Raw genomic sequence first — 13,261 nt, forward strand, 5'->3', positions numbered from 1 at the left:
CTCAGGAGGTAGAGGCAGGATTGGAGTTCAATGTTAGCCTTAGTTACATAGTGAATTTGAAGCCAGCATGGGCTCCATGGACTTTATTACAATAAAATCAAGCAAAAAGTAAGGCGAAGGAAGGACAGGAAGGCAGAGGAAGTGGCTGGAAGTAGTGGAAGAGATGGAAGGAAAAAGGAGGAAGAGATGGAGAGAGAGAGAGAGAGAGAGAGAGAGAGAGAGAGAGAGAGAGAGAGAGAGAATACATTCATGCACCTGTAATCTCAATTCTTGGGAAGCTAAGGCAGAATGATTCACTGGTTTCCAGCTAGCCTGGGCTACATAGTGAGTTACAGGTCAGCCTGGATTAGAGTGAGACTCAGGGGTTTAAAAGAAAAAAAAAGTTGAGACTCCATGTGATAGAAGAGTTAGAGCCAAATCTTAGGAAACCCAGTACTCCAAAACCATCTCCCATACTAACTGTCTAGCACTTTGGTTGACAGTAGTTTTACACACACACACACACACACACACACAGAGGGGGGAGAGAGAGAGGCATGCAGGCATGCACAGTGGACAGAACAAATTATAACATCACCTAATGATTTATTTTTTCTTTACTACATCCCCCCATCTGCTGTTTTCGTTCCCTATGGGTCTGTCACTTCTCAATGTTTCTCCTCAGTTGTCTGAGCACATGTGACAGTTCTGCCCAGCCGCTCCCGCATCCCCCTGGAAGGTCAACCCTAGACCCCCAGGAAACTGTGCGCTTGCTTTATTCGAGGTTCCAGCCTTGATGCTCCTGACAGCTCGGGGAGGATGATCAGGATCCTCAGGCATGGATCCAAGGGTTGTTTCCAGGAGTCCCTGTCCCACGCACTAGGCACAACCTTTGTGCTGAGTCTGTGGAAGGAAGCTCCTGGGCAGCTGGTCTCTCTGGGGTTTGTCAAGATGCCATTCGAGAAGAGGGGAACCACCCAGAGCCTGCCTCTGCCTGCAGCCCCGGCTCTGAGCTGCTTATCCTGCCTTGTGGTGGAGCTCTGTTCTCCCGGCTCCCTGCCAGACTGTCTCTACACCCCCCGGAACTTCTCCTGCCCACTCTGGTCTGTTCCTGACCTGCCTGGACCGTTGCCATGGAGACAGCTAAAAGACCTGCCCTTCTGACCCACCTCCCCAGTTACATTTCTCTTCTTATCACCCCCACATCGAATATGTTTTTTTCCCCAAACTGTGAACAGCAGTGACACTTTTGTATATGAAATCGTGCGCATGCACGTGCGTGTGCGCGTGTGTGAAAGAGTTCGGGAATGTTTGGAGAATTGAGAACCAAATAGCTGTAAGCCAGTAGTTCCCAACTATACTGTGTCCCCATTACCAAGACAACTTTCCTTTGTAGGTTTGTTTGTTTGTCTCCGTATGTGTCTTTGGTTGGCCTGAAACTTAACTCTATAGCTCAGGTTGGCCTCAAACTTCAGATAATCCTCCTGCCTCCGCCTCCAGAGTGCTGGGGTTACAGGCATGTGTCACCATACCAGGCTCTTTTTTTTTTCTTCCCCAGTACCAGGAGGCATCTCAGGTTGTCACACAGGGGCATCACCTGCATGCCTGTCAGCTGTTCTACAGGTTCATAGGACAAGACTGTATGATGACTCCCCACTTCACTATGTGTTCCTGCGCCCGTGTTGAGAACAGGGCTTAGCTCGTGGCTTGGCTCTGAACTAATTTTCATATTCTCATTCCCTCTCTCTCTTTCTCCCTCCCCCTTCCCTCCTCACATCTGCTTCCTCTACTGCCTTGCTGCCCCACATCATTTCTTCCCTACGCCTCTTTCTGCCCTCCCTTCTCTTTCCTTCCCTCTCTTCTTTCTTTCCCTCCTTCCTGGACTCCGCGGGCCCCCGGCTGCCGCTCACCACCCCCTCCCACACATCTTCCTCAACTCCCCCTCCGCCTTCTGCCTCACACCTTCCTTCTCTGTCAAGTGCTCCCTTCGTTATAACTTCTGCAAGCCCCTCCTCCATCCCCGCCGACCTTTCTTTTCTCCCGTTTCACTCCCCTCTCGTTGCTCCCTTTGCCCTCCCCTTCCACCCCTGCAGTTCAGCTCCGGGATCCGCAGCCTGGCGTCCCGGTGCGCACCATGCGGGCCCTGCTACTGCTCGGGAGCATCACGCTGCTGGCCTCCGCCGCGGGTCCAGCCAGGGCGCGCCCATCCAACGATACGAGCGCAGTGGCCCCGGGCCCGCTGCCTGCGCTCCTCGCACACCTGCGGCGCCTAACCGGGGCTCTGTCGAGCGGCGGGAGCCCGGCGGGCACCGGCGCTAATGCCACCAAGACCAGCCCCGCGGGTGGCGCGGGTGCAGCGGCACGGGCGCCCCCTCCGGCCGAGCTCTGCCACGGCTACTACGATGTAATGGGCCAGTACGACGCCACCTTCAACTGCAGCACCGGCTCCTACCGCTTCTGCTGCGGCACCTGCCACTACCGCTTTTGCTGCGAGCACCGCCACATGCGCCTGGCGCAGGCCTCTTGCTCCAACTATGACACGCCACGCTGGGCCACCACGCCTCCGCCTCTAGCCGGAGGCGCCGGGGGCGCTGGGGGTGCGGGCGGGGGCCCGGGACCGGGCCAGGCAGGGTGGCTGGAAGGGGGTCGGGCCGGGGGCGCTGGGGGTCGTGGGGGCGAGGGCCCCGGGGGCAGCACAGCCTACGTAGTGTGCGGAGTCATCAGCTTCGCCCTGGCGGTGGGCGTCGGTGCCAAAGTGGCCTTCAGCAAGGCGTCGCGTGCGCCCAGAGCGCACCGGGAGATCAACGTGCCCAGGTAGGTATGCGGAGGGGCTGGAGGGACAGGAGGGAGCACGCAGCCCTGGCACTGGAAGGCTAAGCAATCTGATGGAGGCGGTGCCTTAATGCTGGGAGGTGAAGTTGGGCTTTGAGAGGCCCTGCAACGTGACTGGGGGTGTGGCCTGGGCGATAGAGGTGGCTCCTGGGAGCGGGGCCTACGCTGTGAGAGGTGGAAGCTTTAAGGTGTGGCTACACCGATGGTTGGGGTCCAAGTTAGTGGTGGGAAATAACTGGGGCCTGGCTATAGAGAAGAATTGGGATGGGGGAGTTCATTCATTCAACCAATATTTCTTTAAAAAAAAAACTTTCTTTCTGTGGGGCAGTAGCTGGGGATACAGAATGGGACAAAAGCCCTGCCCTCCTGAATAAACCTGTGTCCCAAGCCCAAGCATTCTGCTTGTGATCTATGTGATGTGGGGTCTCTGTGCCTAGGGTTCCTCGCATAGACAGTAGGGCTAAGAACAGACCTCCGTTTGTTCGGATTCTAAAGAATAACTGAGCTGATTCATATAGAGTCCTAGCTGAGTAAGTGTTCATAAAATGTTTGTGGTAGACCCAGAAAGCCTATATGCCACGTAACTCTAAACGTTGACAACCGCTATGGGGGGAAAAGGCAATGTACAATGTAAAGAGTTAAGAGAAGGAGTGTTGGTTTCAGGAAGTGTGGCTGAGAAAGGTGGACCTTAGAAGGCTTAGCCAGATGGTGGTGGCTCACACCTTTAATCCAAGCACTCAGGAGGCAGAGGCAGGCAGGTCTCTGTGAGTTCGAGGCCAGCCTGGTCTACAAGAGTTAGTTCCAGGACAGGCTCCATAGCTGCAGAGAAAACTTGTCTCGAAAAACCAAAAAAAAAAAAAAAGTGCCTAGTCAAAGATGGACCACATCTCTGCCCTGCAGACTCCCTACAGAAGAGAATAGGGAGGGGGAAAGAAGCCTGGGCCTCTCCATTTCCCTCCCACCCCAGTCCCCGACTACCTATCCATCCATCCACCATTTTCAGAGCTCTGGTGGACATTCTGAGGCATCAAGCAGGACCTACAACCCGCCCAGACCGGGCCCGAAGCAGCTCTCTGACCCCAGGGCTAGGAGGCCCAGAAAGCATGCCTCCCAGGACACCCAAGAACCTTTACAACACCATGAAGCCCTCCAACCTCGGTGAGTGCAAGTGACAGATGCAATCTCATCTCTGGTCACGCCCTCAACCCTGTGGTTCTGCCCTTCTTCCCCATGTGCTGCCCCTCTCCCGCTTGGTTCCTTGGCCCCACTCTGGTCTCCATCCATCAGCCTTGACCCTCTCGTTTCTCCCTTCACTGCCCATTCTACTCATCCTGAGAGAAATCCCAGGGGCCATAGTGGACAAGAAAATGTCCAGTCTTGTTTGAAGCAGGAAAATGGGGGAGGGCGGTGCGAGGGTGGTAGGGCGGGCTTTTCCCAGAGCGAAGAGTAACTGTAGCTGCAGGAACTCCCAGGTGGCTGGAGCAGAACCTATGGGGCTCTCAGGCCTGAGACCGCAGACATCATGGCTTCTTTGGTGTCAGGCTGAGCTCAGGTACCCTGCTCTGAGATCAGTGGGGAACCACTGAGGTGTTTCAAGCAGGAAGCAAAGAAGTCAGTTGTAATCTCAGAACTCTCAGTGAGGGCTGAGACGGAAGGATCAGGAGGTGGAGAGCAGCCTGGATTAAATAGCAGGAACCTATCCCAGAAAACCAAGGGGTAGGAATGCAGCTCAGGGGTAGAATGGACCAGTGAGGAGCTGGAAGTGGGACCCATGGGTAAACCACTTGCCTAGCACCCAGAAGGAAGGGATTTGGAGATGTAGTTCAGTGATAGAGTGTTTACTTAGCACGCAATCTGGCTCCCATCTCCAGCCTGGAAAAACATAAAATGAAAGTCAGGTTTGGTGGCTCATGCTTTTGATCTCAGCACTCAAGTGTCAGAAGAAGGTGAAGCTCTGTGAGGTCAAGACCAGTCAGGGTTACACAGTGAAACCTTAAAAAAAAAAGAAAGATGATACCAGGTGGTGGTGGCACACACCTTTAATGTTAGTGCTTGGGAGGCGGAGGCAGGCAGATCTCTGTGAGGTCGAGGCCAGAGTAGTCTACAGAGTGAGTTCCAGGACAGGCTCTGAAATTACAGAGAAACCTTGTCTTAAAAAGAGGAAAAGAAAAAAAGAAATAAAGAAAAAGAAAAGAAAGATGAGGTAAAAGAACTATGTTCTGGAATCTGCAACCTATGTTAAGGGAAGAGATGAGATGAACGAGGCTCTGGGGGCTGGGGTTACAGCCCATGCAGTGATAGAAGAGGGTCTGCTCCCGGTCAGGGGTGCGGGGAGGAGATAGGTTGTTCGAGACAGGGTTTCTCTGGGTAGCCTTGGCTGTCCTGGAACTAACTCACTCTGTAGACCAAGCTGGCCTCAAACTCACAGAGATTTGCCTGCCTCTACCTCTGGAGTGCTGGAATTAAATGGGATTAAAGGTGTGTGCTACCACCACCCGGCTGAATTTGAACTTCTGATCCTCCTTCCTACATCTTTCAAATGTTAGGATTACAGGATTACAGCATCAGGTTTAATTTTTTTTTCCTAATATAAGGTATCACACTGTACCGCAGGCTGCCGGGAGATTCTGTAGCCTGGGCCGACCCTGAATTCATGGCAGTTCTTCCGTCTCAGCCTCCTATGTACTGGAGCTGCAGTCATGAGCCACTTTGTGAAGGCTCGAGCTAGATCTTGAGGGAGGTTTCATTCTTCAGGCAAGGAGGGGAGGGAAGAGATTCGAGGCCTTGAGACCAGTATTACAGAATGTGCAACAGCCCTGTGGCAAGCCTCGGGCTCAGCCCACATGGTCCACTTTTCCTGTTGGGGATGGTGAACCACAGAAGGCATCTGAGTGCCCGAGGGACAGCCGCTACGGGGCTTCCCACCTCAAACTGGCACATCTGATGATTCAAAGAGAGGGTGTCTGTCAAGGTACAGATGTGGAGTCAGGAGCGGCCACCAGGTCTGAGTGGTGAGAGACCAAGAGGTGATACAAAGACCAACAGAGTTCTGGCCTGGGTATCGGGGTGAATAAGAGGGACATCTCATCCTCAGCCATAATCCTGAGCCCCCATTCTCTGTTTCCTCGATTGGACCAATAGAATAAGTCAGCCTGTGGGGCTCTAATGAGGGGGTGGGAGCGGCTCGGAACTGGGAGCCAGAAGTGACACACTTCCGGGCAAGTGTAAATTGGGGTGGCGATGACAGTGACGTCACCTCCCTTCTCGGTCCCTCAGATAACCTGCACTACAACGTCAACAGTCCCAAGCACCGCGCTGCCACACTGGGTACGCAGAGGGCCGAGGCGCCCTGGGAGTCGGGGTCCTTCAGGCCCTCACTGTGGGCAGCCCCAGCCTGGTGCTGGGTGGAGCCCCAGTAAGACCCCCGTGAGCCGATGCTCACGTGGGGCTGGCCACCAAGGCAGCTGCAGTGTCCTCGAGAGGACACCGGAAGTGGTGATCTCCTTCCCGTCAAGTTTTGGGAAGATGCGTGGAATGCATCCCCAGCTGGGGCCAGGATTCAGTGGGTGCTGACAAATGCCAGTGGTCCCCAACCTGGAATGTGATTTCATCCTCAACCACAACCCTGTCCACTGTGGTGGGAAACGAGGGGCTCCTAAAGGTTGGAGCTCTCGCAGGCTAGAACCCCAGATCTCTCACCTCCCAAGCCCCAGACCTCTGAAGGAGGAAGGCTGGAGCCTGAAATCTCGGGTCAGAGGGAGAATGGTTAGAGCATGGACCCCTGGGTCTGAGAAAGGCGGGCTGGGGTCTGAAATCCTACGTCTAAGGGAGAAGGGTTGGACTCCTTCCTCAGACTCTTGAGTCTGCGCGGGGCGGGAGTGGCGGGATCTCCTGGATCTAAAGGAGGAGGGTAAAGAGCTACTGGACCCTGGGTCTCAGGGAGGAGGGGTAAGACCTGGATTCCTATATCAGAGGGAGGGGTGGACTCTGGCCTTTCGGCTTGAGGGAGGAGGACTGGGGTCTGGACTCCCGGGCCTGGGGGAGGAGGGTTGGTCTCTGGACTCTTGGGTCTGAGGGAGGGTTTGGCTTTGGGAACCTGGGTCTGAGGGAAGAGGGCTGGGCGCTGGGGTCCCTGGGTCTGAGGGAAGGAGGGCGAGGCTCTGGAACCTGGCTCTGAGGAAGAAGGGCTGCACTAACCTGGTCTTCCCCCGCCACAGACTGGCGAGCCATGCCACCACCCAGCCCCTCCCTGCACTACTCCACGCTGTCCTGCTCTCGATCCTTCCACAACCTCTCGCATCTTCCCCCATCCTATGAGGCTGCTGTGAAATCAGAACTGAATCGCTACTCCTCTCTCAAGAGATTGGGTGAGTTTGGGGAAGGGGAACTTAGCCTATGGCGGGGGTGGGGTGGGAAGGTGTGTTGAGTTCCAAGGACAGCAGTGGAGTGGTGGGGAGCTCAAAAGGTTCCAACCTTCCTACCGAGTTTTTTCCTAGTTTTACCTGAAATATATTGGGTTGGGTTTTTGTTTATTTGTATTTCATTTTATTGTTCTGAGACTGAGTCTTCGCCTTGTAACCCACTTTGTCCTGGAACACACTGTGTAGCACAGGCTGACCTCAAACCCAGCTTCCCTAGAGTTGGGATTGCAGGTATGAACCACCATGCCCTGCTTAGCTTGCTGACTCTTGTTGCTCAGACATTAAGGCCTCCTGGGTGCCGTGACTGGAGAGATGGCTCAGAGGTTAAGAGCATTGGCTGCTCTTCCAAAGGTCCTGAGTTCAATTTTCAGCAACCATCACAGCCATCTCTAATGAGATCTGGTGCCCTCTTCTGGCCTGCAGGCATACATGCAGGAAGAACCTCCTGGGTGGAGTGCAATACTGTTGAGGGAGGATGCTCTGGGTTGTCATGGGATCTGTCTTTTCTTCTCCTCCAGCTGAGAAAGATCTAGACGAAGCCTACCTGAAGCGCAGACATCTAGAGATGCCCCGTGGAACCCTGCCTTTGCATGCACTGCGGCGGCCTGGTACTGGAGGTGGCTACCGCATGGATGGCTGGGGTGGTCCCGAGGAGCTGGGCCTGGCACCGGCACCAAACCCCCGGAGGGTTATGTCCCAGGAGCATCTGCTGGGTGATGGCCGAGCTTCCCGCTATGAGTTCACATTGCCTCGAGCGCGGCTGGTGTCTCAAGAACACCTGCTGCTGTCCTCACCGGAGGCCCTCCGCCAGAGTCGAGAGCACCTGCTATCACCACCACGAAGTCCTGCACTGCCTCCAGACCCCACCACCCGGGCCAGCCTGGCTGCCTCACACTCCAACCTGCTGCTGGGGCCTGGGGGGCCCCCCACACCACTGCATGGGTTGCCTCCATCAGGCCTGCATGCCCACCATCACCACGCCCTTCACGGCTCTCCTCAGCCAGCCTGGATGTCCGATGCAGGTGGGGGTGGGGGCACACTGGCCCGCCGGCCACCCTTCCAGCGCCAGGGAACCCTGGAGCAGCTTCAGTTCATTCCTGGACACCACCTGCCACAGCACCTGCGCACTGCCAGCAAGAATGAAGTGACTGTCTGAGGCCAGGGTAGAGCGCTGGGGGCTGCGGCTTCTGAGGCCCCCTCCTCCCAGCCCAGATCTCCATCACAGGCTTATCATACACACCAAGGGTCTGAGACCAGATGGGCCCTTGGATCGGAGACCACGCCTCCTTTTGGGATGTCACAGTAGATGAGATCTCTCCTCCTACTTTGTCACTGTTTGAACCAAGGCCTCCTTCCCATGATGTCATCGCAGAGGAAGAGGCCTGTACATGAGGTCATCGCTAGCAAATATGTCTGTGTTCTATGATGTCATTGCAGGAACTAAACCTTCCTATGAGGTCACCACAGAGGAAGAGGCCTGCCCGTGAGGTCATCACTAGAGGCTGTCCATTTTGCATGACATCACCAGAGACTCATTCCCTGTGATGTCACCACAGACAATGCCTTGTCCCATCCCATCATCCCTAGAAACAAAGATTTCTTCTGTGATGTCACTGCAGAGACAAGTCTCCCGCTTCTTGAGACTTCTTGATATCATCCTGAGCACCAAGGCCTCTTGAAACTGTCCAGATTTTTCTCTGCTGTGGAGAAGATGCCTCTGCCCCACAATGCCATGACTACAGACTAAGCCATTTTCCTGGGACACACTGCAGGGGACCGTGCCCTGCCATGTGTCCTCACTAAAGATTAGGCCTCCTTCCCACAGTGCTGTCACAAGATTTTGCCTCCCTCCTGTGATGCCATCACCAGAATAGGTGCCTTGCCAGATGGCGCCATCACAGGGACCGTGCCTCTTCAAGCAATGTCATTACCAGTAATGACCACCTGTCCCAGGGACCTCTCCAGGAGGAGGCCCTGCTGTGGTGTGACCACCAGTTACCACCTGCTTGGAAATGACACCAGGGGACACCTCTGTTGTTGTGCGGGGTTGTGATAAAGTTGGGCGTGTCCAGCCCAAGACCATTTTGGGAAGATGCCAGAGAAAGCAGCTTTTCCTGAGATGTCTTATGAGGGTGTCGGCACTGGGGATGCCAAGACAATGACCTGTGTGTAAGAGGCTGGCGATGATGCCCTCCATCGCCTGGACATCATCATAAAGGATTTCCTTCTGAGGCAGTCCCCACTCTCAATGGCCACCAGTAGTGATTATCGTCAGAGTCCTTGTCTTGCTTCCCTATAACTTAGCTCCATGGCTTCTTCCCATGACCCCAGGGACATGGCCAACAGAATGTCTACCAGCGCCTCTAAAGGGCGGTTGGGCCTGTGCAGTGAGTCCTTGGGGATGGCACCCATGGATGAGCTTCAGCTCCAAGGAGGCCACTTTGATCCATGAGGCTTCTAAATCCTGGGACTCATAGGTGGGCCAAAGGCTGGAATTACTTCTTTCTGCCATATCTAAAGACATCAGCAACAGAGCCCCCATCTCCTATCGGAGGGAGAAGGTTGGAGTGTATGTGCCGCTGACCTTGCCAATGGCATCATCAATGCTACCCAGTGTACTCCTTTCATGATGGCATAGCAGTTGGGGTCCAGTATTAATCATGTCATTTCCCAGGATTCCATAAGACTCACCTCAACTAGCACATCATCATCTACCAGGAATTGTCACCACTAATGATGTCACCACTGTCTCCCAACATTTCTCCCAACCATGGTGTCACCACCTCCCAGGATCCACATAACATGCCATCATCACCATCTCCACAGTATGTTCTCATCACCTCCCAGAATCCATCACAATATGCTCACCTCATCATCTCCCAGGAGCCATCAGAACCGTGCTGTCCCCATCATCTCCCAGCATTCACTATACCCATACGGTCCCCATCATCTCCCAGCATTCACTACACCCATACGGTCCCCATCATCTCCCAGCATTCACTACACCCATACGGTCCCCATCATCTCCCAGCAGCCATCAGAACCGTGCCATAGGTCCCCATCATCCCCCAGCATTCACTACAGTCATAGGTCCTCATCATCTCCCAGGAGCCATCAGAACCGTGCTGTCCCCATCATCTCCCAGCATTCACTACAGCCATAGGTCCCCATCATCTCCCAGGAGCCATCAGACCCATGCTGTCCTCATCTCTCGGGAGCCACTACAACCATGATGTTCTTGTCTCCCTAGTTGTGCCATGACCAATGATGTCCTTATCTTCAAAAATCCATTATGTCTCGTGGTGGCACTCTCCAAGAGGACTTGTTAGGACGGAGAGTGCCGATGTTTCTCATCATCACAGTGTTGCCATCTCCCACGATCTACTTCCACCACGTCTCATGTCTCAGCCACCAGAGCTATGATGTCACCACTTCATAAGATCCACTGCAACTGTGGTGTCCTTGGATTCATGCAGCCATGCATCGCCACATCCCGGATCCATCTGAGTGTCACAGTCATAATCCACAGGAATCCACGAGAGCCATGGTGTCACCACCTCCAGGCCCCACTCCAATAGTGTCCTGTCATGACTCCTCAGAAGTCACTGTAACCATGGTGCATCACCTCCAATCAGCCATAATAGCCAATGGTGTCTTCATCTCCCAGGACCCACTCGAACCCCAGTGTCTCTGTGACCTGGGGTCCCTGAGACCCAGTGATATCATTATCCTTGGGGCCTCCCATAACCATGGTGTCATCACCTCCTGGATCCATGACAACAAATAATGCCATCATTTTCAGAGTTTTCTTCAGTCATGATGTCACTGCCTCCCAGAATCCAAGTTAAAACTGTGTCCTCATCTTCCAGGACCCATGGCGCTTGTGTGCCATCTGCCAGGATCCACCATCTTAGGGTCCTCTGGGGTCTCATGGCATTTACAGTTCCTCCCTTCAGGGGAACCAGCACAACAGGCCATTTCCCATTCCCTCCGCAGGACTAGGGTGGAGCCAGCTGTCTCCCTCGGATAGTGTCCCCCTCCCCCACTCTGGCCCTTCTTGATTATGTCACTGCCTCGCTCCTGATCTGAATACATACCCGGGTCCAGATGTGGCCTTGGCCAGCCTCCTTCACCCACTGGTGAGTGCATCCAGACTCTTCCTTGTGTCACCACTGTCCCTCACCAGCCATCAGATCGGTGACAGGGTCAACCCAGTGACTTCCCAGCCCTTGGGCGGCATCACTGCCCTACCCAACTCAAACCCTGTTAATTGGACCCCACCACCAGATCAGAACTCACTAGCTCGGGCCAAACTCTCTTTAGAATCTTGGCCTGTGGGAAGATGCCACAGCTGGCAAACCACCAGTTTGGCCAGTTCCCGGGGTGGGGATACCTGAGAACATTGGCCACTGCTACCTTCACCTGCAAAGGCCTAGAAGGGTGCTCCTTCACCCCTTCCCGTAACACACCAGGAAGTCCCTAACACAGTGCACAATTTGACCCTCCACACAGTTCTCTGTACATATAGCCATGTTTCAGGGGGGCGGCCATTCCCCACTCTTAAAGGGCTACATGTCCCCCTCCCAGCCCCCAAGGCGAGGAGGGGGCTCTTCTCCCTCCTCTAGGCCGCCCTCTCCCTCTTATACCCTCTTACCCCACCAAATATTGGCCTCTGTGCTCATCCCTTCTCGCCAAGAGCCTGGATGGGATAGATGGTGCCAGGGTCTCACCATCCAGGAAGGTAGGATGTCAGCACCAATCCTCCTAAACTCCAGCGCCAGGTTTTCAGTCTCCCGGCTAATAGAAGTTCCGTGGGCTCCCCTTCCATTCTAGGGCCTCCTTCAAGCTCGCTTAACACTCCCACGGATCACACAGCTTTCTTCAGCCCCCAGGGAGCTTTCGGCTTTTGTTTGCCCCCTTCTTTCAGTCTCTCCCTCCCTTCTTCCTAACTTGGATTCCTTCCTGGGATCTGCCCTCCCCGCCCCCCAGCCTCTAACCCTCCATTCACCCGCCTGACCCAGGAGCCTTGACCTCTTATCTCAATAAAGCCATAGTGGGGAGAGGTCTCACCCCCCACCCCTCTAGCACCACGATGCTTCCAGAGCTGGGACCTGGCCTTCTGAGTCTTCCCCACTGTTCCCCAGTAAACACACAAACACACATGAACGGGGTGTGCACTGCTGTGCAGGGAAGCAGCTCCCCTTCTGGCTGGGGCTTGCAGAGGGGGTGTCAGATTGAAGTGCTCCACCGGAGGACCCTCCACACCTCTGAATCCCAGCCTCTCCCCTCCCCTACTCTTCCTTCCTGTGCTGAACCCACCCACCTTCACTTCCTGGCGAGGACAGCGAGAAGAGCTGGCGCTCAGTGGGGGGTGGATTTTGTTTTGGAATAAACAGCTGTTTTTCCTGATCTCCAGTCTCCAGGTTTTCACTGGGAAATTGGGGACCTCCTCCCCCTTTGTAGTGGATATAGGCTTGGCCAAAGGCAAAATGATTTTTGTCAGGGGAGAAACTTCTAAAGGCACCTTCTAAAGGTGTTTCCAGAAAGCTCAGAGATGCCCGTCAGTCACTTTGTGTCCCATGAAGCTGAGGAGTCAGAGAGAGAAGGGGAGTTATTTTTGTTGTTGTTGTTGTTGTTGTTACTGTTGTTTCTTTTCTTTTCTTTTCTGAGACAGGGTTTCTGCTGTCTTGGAACTCACTTTGTAGAGCAGGCTGACCCTAAACTCATAGATCAGCCTGCCTCTGCCTCCTGAGTGCTGGGATTAAAGGTGTGTGCCACCACTGCCCAGCTGGAAGGAGCATTTTAATGTGCTATTTACTCATGGTTTTGCTTTGTTTCTTCTATTAAATTTTTATTAAATATAATATATGATATATAATATACACATAATAAAAATATATAATGTGAAATACAAAAGTATATAATTACATATATACCACCATCTATATATATATGGTTATTTTGCCTGCATGCATGTTTGTGTAGCATGTATGTACTTGGTACCCTCAAAGTTCAGAAGAGGGTGTCAA

At 53.9% G+C, this 13,261-nt stretch overlaps 1 protein-coding gene across 3 annotated transcripts in view; it reads left to right on the forward strand.

Annotated features, from left to right (window-relative positions):
* Shisa7 (shisa family member 7) overlaps positions 1-12,806 on the forward strand; it is a 17,165-nt gene extending 4,359 nt beyond the window's left edge. Inside the window, exons 2-6 of one of the 3 annotated variants that reach the window (XM_050130775.1) lie at positions 1,959-2,793; positions 3,815-3,969; positions 6,088-6,138; positions 7,029-7,178; positions 7,751-12,806. In XM_050130775.1, the coding sequence (XP_049986732.1) occupies positions 2,114-2,793; positions 3,815-3,969; positions 6,088-6,138; positions 7,029-7,178; positions 7,751-8,388 (1,674 nt within the window). In that variant the 5' untranslated portion in view covers positions 1,959-2,113 and the 3' untranslated portion in view covers positions 8,389-12,806. The remainder of the gene's footprint in view (positions 1-1,958; positions 2,794-3,814; positions 3,970-6,087; positions 6,139-7,028; positions 7,179-7,750) is intronic. The other 2 variants (XM_050130773.1, XM_050130774.1) reach the window with 2 other exon arrangements.
* Positions 12,807-13,261: the final 455 nt, after the last annotated feature.

Source organism: Alexandromys fortis, unplaced genomic scaffold, assembly GCF_014885135.2.
Source record: "Alexandromys fortis isolate MF-2015 unplaced genomic scaffold, M_Fortis_MF-2015_v1.1 scaffold_344, whole genome shotgun sequence".
NCBI classification, from domain to species: domain Eukaryota; kingdom Metazoa; phylum Chordata; class Mammalia; order Rodentia; family Cricetidae; genus Alexandromys; species Alexandromys fortis.